General features: G+C 41.3%; 1 protein-coding gene and 2 long non-coding RNA genes across 4 annotated transcripts; 1 reads left to right on the forward strand and 2 right to left on the reverse strand.

The window, feature by feature from the left end:
* Window positions 1-1,368: 1,368 nt before the first annotated feature.
* On the reverse strand, window positions 1,369-14,940 carry LAPTM4A (lysosomal protein transmembrane 4 alpha). 2 transcript variants are annotated; one of them, XM_027640946.1, is made up of 7 exons: window positions 14,578-14,940; window positions 7,881-8,001; window positions 5,587-5,663; window positions 5,372-5,494; window positions 4,148-4,243; window positions 2,668-2,766; window positions 1,369-1,538 (listed from the first exon to the last, which is right to left on the reverse strand). In XM_027640946.1, exons 1-7 carry the CDS (start codon window positions 14,923-14,925, stop codon window positions 1,530-1,532), a joined length of 873 nt encoding a protein of 290 aa, XP_027496747.1. In that variant the 5' UTR covers window positions 14,926-14,940; the 3' UTR covers window positions 1,369-1,529. The 2 variants fall into 2 exon arrangements, with proteins under 2 accessions (XP_027496747.1, XP_027496746.1); XM_027640945.1 differs by having other exon boundaries at window positions 1,374-2,154.
* LOC113946077 lies at window positions 9,182-14,521 on the reverse strand. Its single transcript, XR_003527283.1, has 3 exons — window positions 13,886-14,521; window positions 10,526-10,609; window positions 9,182-9,714 (listed from the first exon to the last, which is right to left on the reverse strand). It is a non-coding gene; the product is annotated as an uncharacterized LOC113946077 (long non-coding RNA).
* On the forward strand, window positions 14,897-17,883 carry LOC113946076. Its single transcript, XR_003527282.1, has 3 exons — window positions 14,897-15,172; window positions 16,113-16,230; window positions 17,275-17,883. It is a non-coding gene; the product is annotated as an uncharacterized LOC113946076 (long non-coding RNA).
* Window positions 17,884-18,693: the final 810 nt, after the last annotated feature.

The following is an 18,693-nucleotide window of genomic DNA, read 5'->3' on the forward strand; positions in this document are numbered from 1 at the left end:
CACTGACGCACTTCAGCAAGTTCTGCACAGCAGAAGAGGCCACCATGGCATTCACAAGGGCTGCAAACTACATCAGGGAAGAGGGACCACTGCCCTTCATGCAGGGGAAGACCATAGGACAGGGCTCCAGGGGAGTACAATGGCTTTCCTCTCCCACAGGGGGCTGCAGTTTTTTCAGCAACAGCACAGACACACACACCAGACGAGTTTCAGGCAGTGCCTCCTGCTGCCAGACACAGCTCACCCACCCACTTGGGAAGTCTCAATATCCACCCCTTGGCAGGAGCTCTCTGCCCACATCCAAGTTCCACTGGTGCCCACTCATGGTCAGACAGACACACTCACTCAGGACAGATGGATCCAGAGCAGAGCATGTTCTGGGATCCATATCTGAGTAGCACCCAACAGTTTCAGCTGTTTCTCAGGCCACTTGGTTTCATATGGTCTTTCAGCTCGCCCCTCTCTCCCCTCCCTTAAAGTCCCATTTAAGCAGTCTGGCAGCATCTAAAGATCCCCTGGGTTTGGAGTCTCTCTGGGAGTCCAGATCCAATGCAGTTCTTCATAACCTGGAAAACCAAGTGCAGCTGCCTCCAGCCCTGGGTGTACTCCAGGTACCCCCTCAGGGTAACTGGGAGGGCAGGGCACTGCCACAACAGTGGCACAAGATGGTCTTAGACCACTGCAGTTGAAGGTGCTCTCACAGGTGGCATCTAAGGGAAAACTAGGGAAACTATTGCCAATAGCACAGCCAAGACAGAGCAATTTTAAACATGTACAGAGGTACACACTGAAAAGACAATAACCAACAACCTGTAGCAACTTGAATCCTTTTTATCCAGAATTTAATCCAAACTAGACAGCTATTTTTTTCTTCAGAAATAAAATCACTGAGTTATCTTTTACCTCCTTATACCTCTTGCCACAAAAGAGGAAGAGCAGAAAGTTGTTTGTAGATGGTTTGGTTTTTATTCTTTCTTTAGGACATTTCTGAAGTTATGGCGTATCTCAACAATGCTGGATATTTTCCAGTGTAAATAATGATATAGTCCTACTGGGTGTCTGTCCTGCTCTTAATGCCTGAGCTCTCCAGACATCAGATTTCCCCGAGGGCTAGAAGCCTCCAGTACAATTCCCTTTTCCCAGCTCATATATAAGTACCAATCAGGCAAGTAGAAGATGACAGAGTACTTGAACTGCAGAGGCTTTAGTACAGGGTTATGTGTCAGAGGGAATCCATGTTCACCACCCACATGAGGACTTCTGCTGAAGAACAGATCAACCACTAAACCTGTAACTAAGTATGGGGACTATCTGCAGGATACTGAAGCACTTAAAGAAAAAACCACCACCAAACAGATCAACCAAGGCTATGGTAAACATTTTGTAAAAGATTTATTTAAGTATCATTTATCACAAAGAGGAAAATACATAGAAGATTAGAAGCATGCAACCATCTTCCACATTTCTATTTATTTTTCTTGCATTCACAGCATGTTGTAATAGTACTCCTGTGCCATCTCACTTCTTCCTCAAAAATACTATGTTTCAAGACATAGGATAACCAACAAAAACACAATAAAAGGTAAGATAACATATGAGAAAAGTGCAAAGTAAAAAAAGTCACGTATATACCACATTCAAACCCCTCCCCTTCCAAAAAATTGATACAGGCAAACTGTCATTTTGCTGTACGATCAGATTGTCTTTATGAACTACTTTACAAAAAATTAATATAAATTAAGGGCATGATCCTGCAGACACTTATAATTGTAGCTAACTTCAATCAGAGTGGCTCAGTTGGTATTATTAAAAGCCACAAGTTAGTCACATGCATAAGTTCTTGCAGTGTAAGGCCCTAAGGCAATAAAATGTTTAAGAGCATTAAGGAGAACAAAAATTAAAGCAAACAAAATCACTCTCAGATGTGTTTTGCTTAGTAAGTTTATATCAAACATATTTTAAACAGAACAGTTTGCTCCTAAAAGCCCTGAATATTTCTATTACTTAAGCAGTTTTGCAAGATTAAAAGACAAAACCTCCAGGAAGCTGGTACAGATGTTAATTAACATAAAAATTGCTTCAGGCAGGTATGTAGGGAGGTGGAGGTTCCTTCTCAGGCATCTTCACTGCCATTTCATAGGTTGGCAGAACATACTAAGAAAAAGACATTTTGAAGTGATTAGTGCAGAAGGTTTGAAAATAAGAAAAAAAACAGAACAAAAACATATATGCCCCATCAGCAACTGAATCCTCTGTTGCAGAAGTTTTTAAGAACTTACTGCTATTTCTAGTAAGCAAATGAGGAAGTGAAAGAAGGTGCAGGAGCAGTTTAGTGCTCTGCTGAGCCTAACCCTGGGTCATTCATTCCACCCCACTACCTCCTGGCTTTGCAAAGCAGCAAGAAAGGTTTGGACTCATGCAATTAAAGCTTCCCTCTACTAAAACAAAAACATTCTAGGACTTCTCTTAATTAACCCTCTTATTTTAGGCACCATCAGAATGCAACTGAGAAATAACCCACCAAAACATTAGCTGCTTTACCGTTTTTAATCTTTCCAGCCTTTCTTTAGAAAGGTGCACAAGCCTTGGAAACATACAGGGATATGGTGATTTTCTACTTAAAAATTAAACAATGCTGATTCCTTTTATCTGAAACAGAGGTTTTACCTGTGGAGGAGCTTCAAAAGCAGGGTACACAGCGATCTCTGGCAAATTTCTGTTGCTGATGTATTTATAGCAGTTCCATACACAGTTAATTAGATATGCCTGAAAGAAGAGAGATTTCTCTTTTTAAAGACCTCATATGCATTGGCTGAGTCAGAAATTAGATGTTTGATTACATTCCTATGACAAAAAGGAGCATAAATCAACTTAGGCAATACATATCTGAGGAAGGGTTGCTATTTCACAGATCTGGCCACATACCTATTGCTCCCCATTTAGCTTTGCTGTCACGGTGACTCAGAGAGGATGAACCACACAGGTTTTAGCAAAAGAATTCACAGATTCATTCAACTAATCTCTGTCAGCCTCAGCAGTGCTAATCAAATTAATCCCCAACTGGCTCATGCTTCTGTGGATCTCAGTCCAAACGTGCCAGTAGGAGGAGAGGCCAACAGTACAATCCCACTCATCCCCCAGGTAGCACTATTTGTCCAACTAACTGCCAGTGTGAAGGAGAGGACTCAAATACACAGCTGGGCTGGCAGCAAAGTGATGGCAGAGCAAAGCTGGTTGGACTTTGAGTCAACACTGACTGCTGTAGAAAGACACACTACCACGATCTGATGAGGACTTGGGGTTTATATTAATTTGTGTAACATTAATGTTTCCCAATCTGGCAAGTTAGCACTTGGTCATACAAAAAGTATCGAATTTCCCAATCTATACCAAAATCTTATCTACTGTATTAGGCTTCTGCTCTCCCCAGTCAGACATTCCTATTGGAGAACATATAGGTAATTAGTGGAATTATTTTTCATTACTTCATTTTTTCTTAAATGCAATCTGAATGCAATACAAGAGCATTATCAGGGCAAATGTACATTATTAATTCATTTCTCTAATATGATTTGTCTGCACAAGAGTTTCTGTAATTCAAATTAATGCCTCTGTACTTAGATTCTCAAAAAGAAAATAACTGGTAATATCACCCTTCATTAGGAAGGGAGATGCAGCTCTGAATTAACTACACATTTCCTCATTCTATCATCTTCCTCTCAAAACATGCATCCTGGTTTGTCAGGTGCAGTGAGGGATTTTAAAAGTTTTGTTTAGAAAATTGTATGCTGTAACTCAATATTGTTTCACCACAAGTTTTCTAACAAATATTAAAATTATCTTCACATAGGCAAAAAGATGTTATTTGAAGCCTTTATGCATTCTTACTTCCTCCTAAGGAAGGGCAGAGCTGCATAAACATGCCCCACTGCACACACACGAGCTAGCTGAAGACACTAGTACACAAAATATTAGACTTAAGTCATACCATAACTGAACATCCTAACAATTCTGCTTAAAGAAGTTCTTATCTCAGCATTAAGAAGCCAGATGGGTTCTGAATTCAGCACTGAGAATTAATGCAGATTGATAGCATCTTAATATTTAGCAACTCTTGAAAAAGACATATGCTTAAATTTTACCTTACCTTTAAAATGATAAATAAGGCAAAGAACACCAGAACAATAAACAAGAGACAGCTGGAGTCCAAGGAAAGAAGGTCATCTTTGTAAGGGAAATCCGGCTAGTCAAAAAAAAAAAAAAAAAGGGGAAGGGAGAGAAAGGGAGAAGATAAGAATGAACACTGCACAGTCAAATATGATAGAAAAACATCCAAACTTCACACCAAATGAAAAACTCTTGTGTAAACTACTCCCCCAGAAACAAAAAGTTCTGTTTCTCACTAGTTTCTTCTCTATGCTCCCACAAAGCACAGCATTTATCCTGCCTCTATCCTGCAAGAACGGGTCACTACAGCACTGTCCGTGCCCATAGTCACATTATCAGTCTCATGCTAATAAAGATATCCACAAAACTTCCTTTTACACAGCTCCAGCACAGAATTTGTACTTGTGGTCCTCTACAACTCTTTAATAACTTGGTATTAATTACCTCATGGCAGTCCAACCTGTAACATACATGTGTGCAGAGCAAAAAGGTAAAAAGTTGTCCCCAAACTTCAGAAGAGTCAAACAGAGAGCTTCTTCAAACTTCAGACTTCACTTTCCCTGACTACAGTAACAAACACCAATCCAACTTTGTTTTAAAAATTACTTTTTTAAACATCTGCTTGATCAGATCTAAACACCAGCCAGAAAGAGTTTGTGCTCTCTGTTAACTGACAGTGCATTTTATCCACTGAGTCTTCTTGCAGTTAAATTACAGGCAGTGTTAATGAGAACTCCATTCAGTTTCCTTAGAAAGTATTGTTGCAAAATAAGAGCCACACAGAATGTAAAAAGAAAACCTCAATCTCAGATTCCATCCCATAATGCTGCAGGACCTTTCCTACACCTTTCCTCCCCTTCTTTACCAAATAAAGGCCAGTACATTTTAATCTGCAGTAAATTTGCCATAGAGTCCCATTGCTTAAAGGGTTACAAACACCCTTTCAAGTCCAGTTGTAGCCAACACAATTTAAACCAGCAATTCCCATCACAATTCTTTTTTTATTCTCCCTGGCTTTCCTTTAGCAATGATACCTTTGGCCCTTCCATCTCTGATAAGCTCCCGTTCTCATAACCACCCATGGCTGCTGCAGGCTGAATTCCTCTTTCTTATGCACGGGAAGGGAACTGTAGCTCAGTCACTGATCCAATTAAACCAAACCTGAATTTCAAATGTAAAATATCGACTTGAGCTGAACACTTACCAACTGATCCAGGTAATCCTTGATTCTGGGCAAGTAGGTTAGAGAGCTGATGGCAACCAGACAACTGAGCACAAAGTCAAAGAGTTGGTAACAGAAAAATGGGATCAGCCAGCCTACACGATGCTAAGAAGAAACAGAAAAAACCAGCAGCCTGTAAGTTATTTAGTTAAAAATTCAAGTAGCAAGTTTAAAAACAGGACTGTAAATATACTTACAGCAATGGCACCATACACCATCATTGCACTGATTGTGAACATGAGGAGGGAGATGGCAAACAAAACACAGGCATTTTCTGCATTAAAAGAAAAACAATAAGCATCAGTAATTTCCTGGAGTTGTCTCACTGCAGCTGACAGGTACCTCAGCTCTGTCCATTACTATGATCTGTTCTCAACTAGTTCATCTGTGCAAACTAGCAGCAGCAGAATACAGTAGCTCAGATCTCACCTAACAGAAAGAGATCTGGTTCAATAAAACCGAAAAGTATTTGGAAAAATCCCTCTGCCTTAATCAGAAGCCTGACTAAAGCTCAGACACACCAATTACAAGCCTGACATAGTTTGATAGTAATGCACCATAATAATGCTGATTTCCAACATGTGTCAGTGCTGAAAGTATGTGAGTAAATAACTTTACAAATGGAAAGAATTTTAAGTGAAGCTAACCCAGTATCAACCTTTATACTTGAAAATGGCTTGGTTATGTAATTCGGTCATTGGCAGCGGGAGCAGCGCTGCTCCTTCAGTAACACTAAAGAAAACAGGAAATCACTGTGTGGAAGGTATCCCATTATTTACAAGAAAAGGCAGTTGAACAGAAGCCAATTTGTAGGAAAATCCAGGACACTCGTGGAAACTGCATGATAAAGATTCTCCTTGTGCATCACAGTTACTGATGACAGAAGCACAGCTGCTTTCCACGAGTTAGATTATACTTTTCTGCTTTTTTAAACACAGAGAAAGGAACCAGTTTGAGAGTCTACAGATGTGGTAAATGAATGTTTTTTACCTATATTGAAGCCAAACTTTTTTGGTTCTCATGCTTGGAAAAGAGATGACCTGAGAATACTTTCTAGTCTGAAATTGATTTGATAAGACACTATAGAAGTACTTATATATCTAATTCAGTACAAGATAATATCTACATACATAGACTGCATCAAGAAAGAGCCCCCCCTCCCCCCCCCCCGTCTGAAATGCACTGTGTTGATCAGACCTAAGTCTCAGCAGTCACCAACAAGTGTGGTTTTCTTCTGAGAATTTATTACTCTCAATATTCACATGCACAATAAAACCTGTAATATTTCTTCATGCACATAAAACCCTCTAGCCCAGATGACAACATGGGAAATAAGAATCTCTAAGCTAAAAGCATGTGACAGACATTTTACACTAAAGAGTGAAGAACCTTCAGCTTCAGATGCATCTTTCATTCATATAAGCTTAAGGCTACCAAGTATATCAACATTCATTACAGAACATAGGACATTTTACAGACATCTGCTGTAACTTTACTTAATATCTTGGCTTTATGAGGCATTTGGTCCTTTCTCCCACTCTCATTTCATTACTAATAAATGTGAGTTATGGTCACAGGTCAGAACTCACAGATCCTCAACTCAGGTCACGAAGATTTAACACAAAACGCTCAAAACCCACATTTGTGCTGCACTGTTTATCCTTTGCTCCACTGGATCTAACCCTCCCTAAATTTCCATATAATACAACAGACTAAGACAAGGCACCTTAGAAGTGCAACACTAAACATATTTCTGCACATTTAAAAAGAAGAGAAGCAAAATATATGCACAAGTTTACAGATATGATAGTTAAAAAGCTTGGTCATTACAGACAAAAAGCTTGACACCAATTACACTTGTACACATCATACACTCAATAACAGAGTGAAAAGTAGGCTTAATTCTTCTCATGATGCTTTCTGTTTCATTTCTTCTGCAGGTCAAACTTAAAGAAATACTTTGGTTTTACTCCAATACTTTGTGTCCCAATTCTTCCACTTTTCTTAGAAAGACAGCATGGTTTTCCTTTTAGGAAAGTCATACAGAACAGCTCTAAGCTCTTTCCTTAAATCTACAGAGATCAAGAAAAATTCTCAAAGAAAGTCTTTAAAACTGTTTTCTGCTGTTTTACTGAGACAGCAAAGATAGTAAATGTTCACGAAGAAAGCAAGTTAGATATGTAGACATATATGTGTTAGATATGTAGTTAGATATAGAGACATACTTCAAGAGTCAAAGCATTATATGGCCAAGAAATCTTCAGCAATCTTATCATCTGAGAGGCTTAGGCATAATATGAAGTAAAAATAACATTCCATGAAGTTCTTTTTATTCTTGTAGAAGAACTCAGTCCCAGAATAATTTAGGAGAAGTTCAGAAAACAAGACAATCACATTTAAAAGCTCTATGCATATATTACACACTAGTGTAAGGCAAATCCACCACAACACTGCTTTATTTTCTGCTCAGCCAGTTGAGTTATGGACCTACCAGCCATTCTCTCGGAAGCATAGTAATTTCCAATGACTTCATACTGGATATCAACTGTTGGCACTATATTTGGATGAGTCACTTCTACTGTCAACAAGATGCCCATCAGCAAGTTCACCACCTGAGAGAGATCACAGTTACCTCAAGGTTATTTGCATTGCAACAACTAGGATCATCTTAATGACACACTAATAATCCTTTATTTCAGTTAGAACTACACTCTTTGCTTTGCCTATATGTGGAAGAAAAAAAAGAGAGCACAACTTACAATTAAATTTCAAGCTGATTTAGTTAAACCTCTACCAAAACAACCAGAAGAGCACCAGACACTTGTTAGGTTTAAAGAATCACAACAGAATAACTTTACAAATTAAGGGGATGGATAATGTTTGTAGGGATTCAAATGACATAATTAATAATATTATTATAATAATAATTAGAAGAGGCCAGGAAGGTAAAGGTACAGCAGACACAAGACGACACATTTGGAAAGTTTCCACTTTCTGTCACAAATTGAGTTAATTTAACCCACAAATAAAGTACTAAGTTTCTGCCACGTTACAGCCTTTATAGAAGCTGGGGAGAACCATCTCCCTCCCCTTCCTAGAGAATTTATTAAAACCTCATCAGTCCTTATCAGAAAGGCTACACGAAGGAGAAAGGCTACTACAGGAGAAGAAAAACCTCACATAAAGATTGAACTCCAAAATGTGTAAGCATTCAGCACAGGCTGTGTGCTCACCAGTCCTTCTCCTCCCTCATACTGCCACTGAAGACTACTTCTGTTACCCAATTTTGGTACATACCAGAAATGTCTTCAGTAAGAGCTCAAAGAACCAAAAGTAGCTTAAGCCTCTGTAAAATTGCCTTCAGAGCATTTATAACCTATTCAAGACTTACAGGGGCATAGTTTCTGTTACTAATATCTGGAGAGACGTGCCAAAGGTTGCGTAACACAAAAAGCCATGATGGTATTTTCGAGCTGCAGACATTTTCCAATCAGTATTCAGTACAGTCACCACCACCAGCAGGATCTTTTACAATTAGCCTCAGAAGAAAAAAAAACAAACTGGTTTGCAGTTTCTCACAACTTAAGAATATTTGCCAGGGATTTCTTCTTTTACTGGCCTGGTTCCAGGAGGCAATAATAGTAACAGTGGCAAGTCTATGTACAATTATTGAAGCTTTCAGTAAGGAAAAAAGCTGTTAAACATTTAAAAGTTTTAGCTTTTGAGACTCACGGTTCCTATATTTTTACCCCCTAATGGTTTTATTGTTTGGGTTTTCCCCCCACCCCCAATGTTTAGAGATAACGTGGTAAGCTTGCTTGCACTTTCTGCTAAAAGCAACTTTCATGATATCAAAGCTAGTCACTTTGTAGAAATGCAACTTCATCATATATTATACAAACTTATTAGAATTTCCAGCTCCTTTGAGTCACTTGCATACTCCACTTTATGCCTTGGAACATAAAATACAGCAGCTAGTGCAGCTGGCAGTGAAGAAATAGGTTCAACCACCATCTTTAGCCTCGAAACAAGCATATTTTCCCACTCGCAGGACACTGCAGGGTAAACTGTCAAGTTGCTCATCTGCCACTTGTCTACATATTTTATTTTGCTTCACCACTGGTCACATGTACAGAGCACTATAATCTCTCACCTGTTTAGTCCTTCTGTATTGTGGCTTTCTGCTCTCAGTGTATTTTCAACCCTTCCATTTCCTCCTCTCTCCGTGAGAGAGCTGAGGGTATCCAACTATACGTTGGAAAATACCTTCCTGCTCTAACTTGTTTTAAAAAGCCAGTGTCAAGGGGCAGTTGAAATGTTGATCTCTACTTTACAAAACACAAAAGGACATGTTCAATTATAGCTAAATTATTTATTGTTTACACACAGTCATAAGTTTAACTGCCATGATAGGCTATCTGCCTAAAGAAAAAGAGCAAGCAGGACTTGAGTTACTATAGAAGTACCAAAGAACTCAAATGCTTTGGAATTTTGAGACTGTAATTCCACATCTGTCACTTTTTTTTTCATCCTACCCACAGTCCAAATTTAGCATACAAAGTTTTTAGTAATTTCGCTAGTTCCTGATCACAGTTCAAAGTATTAAAGATTAATTTTCTCAACCTGAAATGATGTGAAAGGAAAACAGAAAATAGTAATTCAAAAAACAATCTATTAGAATCAATGAGACAGAATAAAAATAGTAACTTAAAAACAACCCAAACCTCTGCCAATTAACACCCCAGGGTTTCCAGTACTCCATTGTTGCTGTTTATGAATCTGTCACAGCCCTGAGCAATTAATCACATTCAACATATGGATTTCAATTAACAGCTACAGAGCCAGAGCCTGTATTTTAACTGCTTCCATCCTTTCACAGAAGCTTCATACTAGCAAGACCACACGGCTTGTTTCAACTTAACAATCAACTTAACAGGCAGCAAGCAATGTAACAGTCCAGGTCTGGACTGCAAAGCATCACTAGAGCTTCTAAGTATATACCCACTGCAAATCAAATGTATGTTCACAAATGTCTACATGGAGAAGAAGTCAGAAAAAATATAAAACTTGTGTACACATCAGTTAAGGATGAGGATTGAAACCACCACCACCTCTGCCTCAAAAAATCCCACCAACCTTGACAAGACAGCACCCAATGAACAGTGCAATGTTCTGAGATAACACCTCAAATCCCAGCAGGCCCCATCCTCATCCTTTTTGCTGGGAAATCAAAAACAATAATAAAAACATTTGCAAAATGCATGTTCAAACTCTTACTCAAAAGGTGGTTCAATTAATATGAAAAACCCCTTAATGTAGTTTTGTAATATTTTACATTTTAGATTTGGGATGGCTGAGTTTAACACAGTTTGGTGTAGCCTGTATCGAAATTTAAAAATCAAAAAGCTGGTAATCATGTAGAAAGTCAGCATTTATTACACAATGGTAACAGAAATATTAGCTCCCCATATGATTAGAACTCAAAAGACAGTGGGACTATTAAAGAGCATTAACTTTTTAATTAGCGAGTTTCACCTCCACAGGGTACACTTACTGCCTTATCGTGTAAGTGCTTCTCTCAGGAGACCTGAACATGAAGTCGAGGTTTCCCCAAGCACTCAGAGTGACTTGAAAAAAACAAAAACTCCTACTTATAATTTGCTTATTTCCTTTTATGAGGCAAAACAGGCAAATTGCCTTGCACTACTATACTTCATTTTCCTTTCACTTTTGCAATATTTTTCCCTAAACTTGCTCCCAAATAAAAAAAAAAAAACAAAACATGGAGTTTCTGATTTGTTTTGGTTTATTATATTGAAATAATAAAAACTGAAAAAGAATTATTTTAAATAGGGTACTTCAGAGCCTCTAGCACTGTCAGTATTAGATTAGGACCAGTTATATTCCCTATTTCTGTAAGTCTTGTTTAGTGAATAAACGACTCCAGAGATCCCCCCTCAGCCTCCTGCTGAGCAGCAGCAGTTGCATCACTGCCTCCATCGCTGAAGTTTGCTGCCAGAACGCACCAGCCCCTCCCTCCAAAACAATGCTATTGCTTTTAGACTGTTTATTGAACTCTGATCCCACTTTTGCCAGTGCAGTGTTCGTGCTTCCGGTTTCTGGGAAGCACTGTGCCTAATATGAAAGTTTACAGGAAGAAACAAACTTCAAAGCCACACGTTTGCAGTTACGGAGCGAGGAACAGGACGTTTCTTTCTCCTTCCTACCCAGAACAGCAGTGGGTGTTGCGGAGCAAACCAAGCTCTATCAGGTCCTGGATCTCAAGTACGACTCCACTGGAAGTGTCCTTAACTTATCTCTTTGCAACTGCAGCGTTATTTACTGATCACAAACAGCAGCAGCCCTTGGACTGAAGCGGGCTTAAGACACTGATCACACAGCATCAACAGCAGACATTTTAGAAGATAATATCCTTGTTTTCTCTGGACTTGCGGAAGCACTCAACAAGAACAGTGACACAACTGTTTTAGCGAGATGAAAACTTAATCAGATGCAAGACTTAAGAGTATGCAAATAAGCAAGGAATATGAAATGCTGAAATGGTTACATAAGATAACATGCATGTATTAAGTAGACAAACTCTTATCTTAGTAAAACATCTGGAGTAGATTGTTATGAGACTCCATTTTATGTTTGGTATCAAATTCCCTGCACTGCACGGGAACCCAATCTATCCAGTAAAGAGCAAGATTTTCAGTAATACAAACCCATTCTTGAACTAAACATTCTCCCCCACCAAAAAAAGCTACCTCCTTCAAAACAACCCCAATAAAATACAAAAAATACAAACAAAAAAACCACCCAACCCACAAACCAAAAAACACTACCCTACAAAGAAAGTTATTATTACTTGTCTTACTGTACCTTACAAGCAGAGATTATTAAGTTGATTTAGAAATACTTCTCATGAGAATCTGAAAGACTACATTAGTGCTATATTTAAGTGGTGCATTAATTTCTAAACAACCTGACATACTCTTGACCATTTAATTTTTTTTAAAGTTTGTGAGCAGACAGATAAGTCTAATTTTCACTGTCCAAACTGTACATTTTGCCTTCAAAAAGGTATAAATTATCGTTGAATTCCGATTTAAAGCATTAGGTAAGACCACATAAGACTTCATTGAAAGACCTTATTTCAGCTCAAACAGCCAACAGCTGTCTGACTTAAAAGTCCTCACCTCTTCCCAGGTCACAGCTGGGAAGAACTGGATAAAAATTTTCAATGCACAGTTTAACAAAGCGTTTAATACATTTTATATAAACTTTTTTTATAGAACAACACAGCTCTGAAGCACTTCGTGTGCCCCCCGCTACACTGAACTCAACTCTGTTTTTCCCTCCAGCAGACTGAGTCGTTGCACAGATCAAAGCCCCATCCGTCCCTGGAGCAGCAGCCTCATGGGCCCCCCGCGCACTTCTCACCGTCCCCAGCACGCGTTCAGAAAGAACAAAGAGGAGCTGCAGCCAGGCAACAAGGCGAAACATAAGCACAGTAAGAGAGAGGTAGCAGCTGGAAGTACTACCAGGTCTGTGGCCACGGAAACACATCCCTGTCCTCCGCCCCCAGCAAGTTCCTGGGTTCACAGACACTCCCGCGAACAGGAAACGAAGTGGGGAATGCAGCGAGGTGCTTCTGTTCTCTAACAAGGATCACTGTCTCCCTACTGATAACGATTTGTGCTTCTCCTTGAGGTACCAGAAGCACATTTTTGAATTCCATCCATCAGCACGGGGCAAAACTTCCGGAGGTTCTGCAGGTTTCCAAAACAAGTCCGACTCTCAATATTACAGTGAACATTTATTTTTCTATTTTAAATGACCTAATAACAGAACCTAATCAGCACCATGACATTTTTTCCCAATTTCTTCTTGAAAATGAAAGAAATATCCTTTTCCTAGAGTTTTGTTACATTTCCAACCCCCTACCTTGCTTTTTTACTTCCAGTCCTCTCTCCGGCCACTTTATTGTTTGACTTTACATTTTTTTGCGAATCAAAGGACCAAAATGCATAAAAATAAAGGATCTCCCCATACTCGCTGAAGATAAACCATGAACTCCCCAAACTCAAATCCCCATGCCTGTAAAAGCAGTTTCTGTGCATGGCTCTTTCACATCAACCCGTTAAAATTTAGCATTCTCTATTTTTTTACAGTCTGGGGAAGGGTAAAGGACAATACAGGCTTTGGCTACAGCTTCAGGAAAACAGAAAAGTTACGATTCAACTTTTGTAAACTATCCTCTCATTTTTACTGCCCGCGAGGGTAAGGGGAAGGAAAGATGAAGAAATCACTTCAATAAAGGGGAACTCAGGTTGGTAACTCAGCTCCGTTTGAGGGAACTAAGGGAAGTTAGAGCTCTAGGCCTTTAACTTGCTGGTACTGCTTTCACGCTTCTATTTCACCCTAGTTCAGAACTATCTCTAATGTTTCATCTTCATCATCACCGCTCTCTCTTGGAAAGAAACAACTCACCAGGTAGAAAGCAAAGAAATGTTTTAGGAGCCAAATTTGTTTCCATTGCTTCTCAGCCCCTGTGCTGAGAACACCAGAGCATAGAATAGGGAACTTCCCCTGTTAGAAAGCTCTTCGACAAGCAAAAGAAATGCTCATTTTGGAGACAATGGCCTTCCTCTCCGAGCTTACGCACCACAGCTAATCCTCCTATAACACACCCCAAATTCCAGTCTCCCCCAGCTCTCCTCTCTTACCAAGGACACGCTCAGCGCTGTTTAAAAGTCTCAATCCCTCCAACATAAGAATGGCAATATTAACACAACCCCTCCGAGACTCAGATTACAACGCTCTGAACTTTCCCTTTACTTTCTTTTTCCGAGTACAACAAGGGAGGCCGCCGAGGGACAACCGGGTTTGGTAAGGGAAGGAAGAGGGACTCGAGCCCCGCCGGGTGACCCCAGGAAACCCCCTCGTCCAGCTTCTCCTCGGGAAGGGAACAATTCTCTGGGGGGCGGGGGAGCCAGAGCTCCGCAGCCCCTCGAGAAAGGAAACAACTCCCGGGGTGAGGGGAGCGGGAGCCCCTCGAAAAAGAGAGCAACTCCCGGGATAAGGGGAGCGGGAGCACCCCGGCCCCTCAGGACGGCCACGCGCGCGCTGAACGCCCCCCCCCCCCCACCGCCGCCCCCCCCTCGCCCGCCCCGGGCACTCACCATGTACCAGGTGCCCAGAATGATGGTCCCGGTGCGCACATGGCAGCAGCCGCAGCAGCGGGTGCTGTAGAAACGGTCCCGGCTACGCTTGAACGTCATGGCGACTACAGACACCTCCGTCCGCCCGACCCACCACCCGCCCTCTCCAGGCAATTCCCGAGGCCCGGGGCCGTAAAACCCCCGCGCGCGCGTCACCGCGCGCGCTAGCCAATCAGGAGCCGAGAGCGGGTGGCGGGGCGGGTCCGCGTCGCCGCGGCAACGGGTGACTGGCGGCACCGCTGACCAATCGCACTGGCCTCCGGAGTGCCGCCCCGCGCTCACCTGCGGAGGCGGGGCTGCGTCCGCCATTTTGGGTCCCTCCCGCCCATCCCACAGCCCCTCGGGCGGTGCCGCTCCCTGCGGCGGATCCGGCGGGAACACGGGCTGTCCTGCTCACCCGGGGCACGAGGAGCAGCTCGCCGTGCTACACCCGTGCTGCGCCGGTGTGGGGTGACCGGGCCGAGGAGCCGGGGCTCGGCCGCTGTGCAGGCAGCGAAACCATAGGGGTGAAACTGTTGTCCAACGACAGCGCGGTTTCCCTCTGTTCTCGGCGCTGGTGAGGGGCACCTCGAGTACTGTGTCCACTTTGGGGCCCCTCACTCCAAGAAAGATACTGAGGTGCTGGAGAGTGTCCAGAGAAGGGCAGTGAAGCTGGGGAAGGGTCTGGAGCGAAAGTCCTATGAGGAGCGACTGAGGGAGCTGGGGGTGTTTAGTCTGGAGAAGAGAAAGCTCGGGGATGACCTTATTGATCTGTACAACTACGTGAAAGGCGGTTTTAGCCAGGTGGAGGTCGGTCTCTTCTCCCAGGCAACAAGTGATAGATAGGATGAGAGGACACGACCTCAGACTGTGCCAGGGGAGGTTTAGACTGGACATCAGGAGCAACTTCCTCACAGAAAGAGTCATTAGATATTGGAATGGGCTGCCCAGGGAGGTGGTGGAGTCATCATCCCTTGGAGGTGTTTAAGGAAAGATTGTACTTAGTGCTGTGGTTTAGTTGACATGGTGGTTTTTGGTCATGGGCTGGACTCGATGATCTGACAGGTCTTTTCCAACCAAATTGATTCTGTGATTATGGGGCAACCTTTAATTCCAAAATAAAAAACAGGAGTAATGTCTCCTGGTCCTGGTTTGGGCCGGGACAGGTTTCATTTTTTGCAGTAGCCTGGAAGGGGCATGGTCAGGATATGGAGGTTATTCTGTACCTCCTTACAGGTTATTCTGTACCACCTCGTGGCATTGCTGGGGGCAGGGAAAAGGGACTCTCCCTTTCAGGAAAAGGGGCTCGTTGCAAGGGAAAGGCAATCTTACTTTCATGAAATGAGAATTTTTTTTTATTATGAATAGTTTCTTTTCATATACTCTCTGTTATTACTATTGTTACTATTCCTGTTAGTTTTCTTATCTTGTTGCTGTTTCCAGTAAATTGTTCTTTTCTCAACCCATGATCTTTGCATTTTGTACCTCTAATTCTCAATTCCATCCCACCAAAGCAGGAAGGGGAAGAGAGAGAAAGAGCACAGAGTGCAGTTTTTGGAGAGCCGCGGTGGGGGCACTTAATTGGGGAGTACCATTCCTAAACCACAACACCTGAGGAGAGCCTGAAGCTTTGAGGTACTGCTGACATCCCCCAGCTTTCACTGAAATTCAGCCAGTGCTGTAGAAGGTTTGCTATTCTTTTGCTATTCTTTTGCGTTAATTCCTTGGATTAAATAATAAGATTATACTAAGAGCATAGTTCATAACAGGGAAAATAGAAGAGGTGAAATTCAGTCCACAAAGGTGCTTTACTTTGTTGGTGAGTCCAAGGCCCTGTTGATGTCCCACTGAAACCTGCAGTTGCTGTCCATGTTAATGCACATGTTAATTAGAAATAACATGTATGAGTCCAAGTGCTACCTTTGTATGTGTACCACACATACAAAGTGGTGTCCCCACCACTTAGACACGCAGTCTCCTGTTCCCACATGGAGCAGGACCCATAAACTTCCCCTGACCCAAGGGTTTCTGCAGACCTGAGCTGTTGATACAGAAACGCACTGTTTATTTTACTCCTTTATGTAAAGCTGCAAGTATATTCTTCTTGGCAGCGTACAATCAGTTTGAGACACTCACAAAACCGTAAATATTTGCCATGCATATATACACCAAGATGTGTGTCAGTATTAATACTGAGCTTTTTCACCCTGAACAATGAGAAGGTAATGATAGTGACTGTGCTTGTCCTTTTGATATATTCCAGATCCTACAGTTAACACATTTTATTGTTTTAGCTGCTTAGCCTATTTTTAAACATGAGCTGTTGCTGAGTTGTTTGATATTATTTACTTAAAGGCTTTAAAACTGACCTTTTTATTTTAAATCCCCAGTGTTCCGTAATTGGTGTTTTTCTTCCTTAGGGCATATTTCATTTTTGAATAAACATGTTGTAAGTGCTGCTAAGACTGCTGTAATGATCCTATTATAAACTATTGTTTGTTTCTCTAGTGCTCCTAATGTTCTCAGCCCTGTGCACAGATGCCTTAATTATCAACACTCTGATTTAATGTAGCAAAAAGGGACTAATTTTAATCAATATACATGCATCCATGTAAATAAATAGAGAAAGAATGTGCATTTTTTTGTAATCAGTCATTTAAAAAATCAGTTTCCTCACAGATGGCACATTGGGAAGCCTAAGCCAACTGTTCCTGCTGCATGCATGCCTGAACTGATTACATTGTTCTGTGGAGCTCAGAGACTCTCTCTCCTGTTGGTCTGTCCCTGTGTGAAACAGGAATTCACAGTACTAGAATGAGTCAGAAGTGAAAGCCAGAGCCACTTCCCCGAGCTTGGACATCAATTTGGAAACACCTAGATCCCACTCTCAGTCCAAGTGGTTTGTGAGGGCAAGTGTTCCAGCTAAGATCTTGCAGTTGGACACTTTGCCTTTGCTTGGATCATGGCAGCTCTCATGTCAGGCTCAGATCCTCAGGGCTATTTTCATGAGATGAAAGAAATCTTAATTAAGTGTTCATATCTTTGTCAGCCAGACTCAGAATAAAAATTGATGCGATTCCCTTGAGCTTCGCTGCTTGTTATACCCTGCAGACAACAAAGATACTGGGAAGAATAATGTGAATCTCATTTAACATCACAAAGAAGCTTTCCACAGCAGGATAGACTGATGTGAAACCATTGAATGGGCATAGAAAAAACTCTCTACTTTCTCTTCCCTTAAAAAAAAAAAAAAAAAAAAAAGAAAAGATTAAAAGAGTATTTTGAGAATGATTGCATTGTTTCCTGTACTTGGGGAAAGAGAGAATAGGTTAATGACTTTAGTCCTACCCTCTGTGAAAGATTCCAGTTCTTCTATGCCACAAGCAGCCCAGATGACCTCAGGCAAGACACTTCCTTCTAGCTGGTCCTTAATTCTCTCCTTTTTGCTAGTTCAAAGAGGATTTGTGAGGCTAAATATATAAAAACTGAAGGGCTCATCTTACAGCCGTGACAGCCAGAGCAAAATCTTGGAGACAAGAGAGTACTGGTGATAAAACTTTTCCTCAAACAAATAGCAAAAACACTTTAGCATGCAGGACCAAATTCCCACAAGAGCAGGAAGCAGATCTGCAAGTCCAAAGCAGCTGCAAAAGAATGATTGGGATTCCTTTACTAGCATGATACTTAACTCCTTCCTCTCAGCAGGTAGGGAAGGTATGATATTACAGTGTTCCTCATTAGCCAGACTAGTTAGGGCTTTCAAAACCCATGTCTAGACAGGAGATTTGCACTTCTGTCTTGGGAGGACCTAGCAATGTTTTACCAAATACAAATTAGTTTTGAATAATCATATCTTTAATAAGGTGACAGCAGAATAGCTAGGATCAGGTAAATGAGAGACCAGGCTGCAGTCTCCTTCAACTTCTAAGTTCAACACTCACAAGATGTCAAAACCATGGAGCACTAAGGCTGTTTTCTCCTGATTTTTGTAATACCACAGTCTTTCCCTTTTGTGCCGTTCTTCAGTCTGTCCTTGGCTAGGAGATGTTGGTTTAATGCTGTCACCGTTACTTCCCTGTACGCACTGTACTATTACCA

Source organism: Corapipo altera, unplaced genomic scaffold (genome assembly GCF_003945725.1).
Source record: "Corapipo altera isolate COAL_440 unplaced genomic scaffold, ASM394572v1 46, whole genome shotgun sequence".
NCBI lineage: Eukaryota > Metazoa > Chordata > Aves > Passeriformes > Pipridae > Corapipo > Corapipo altera.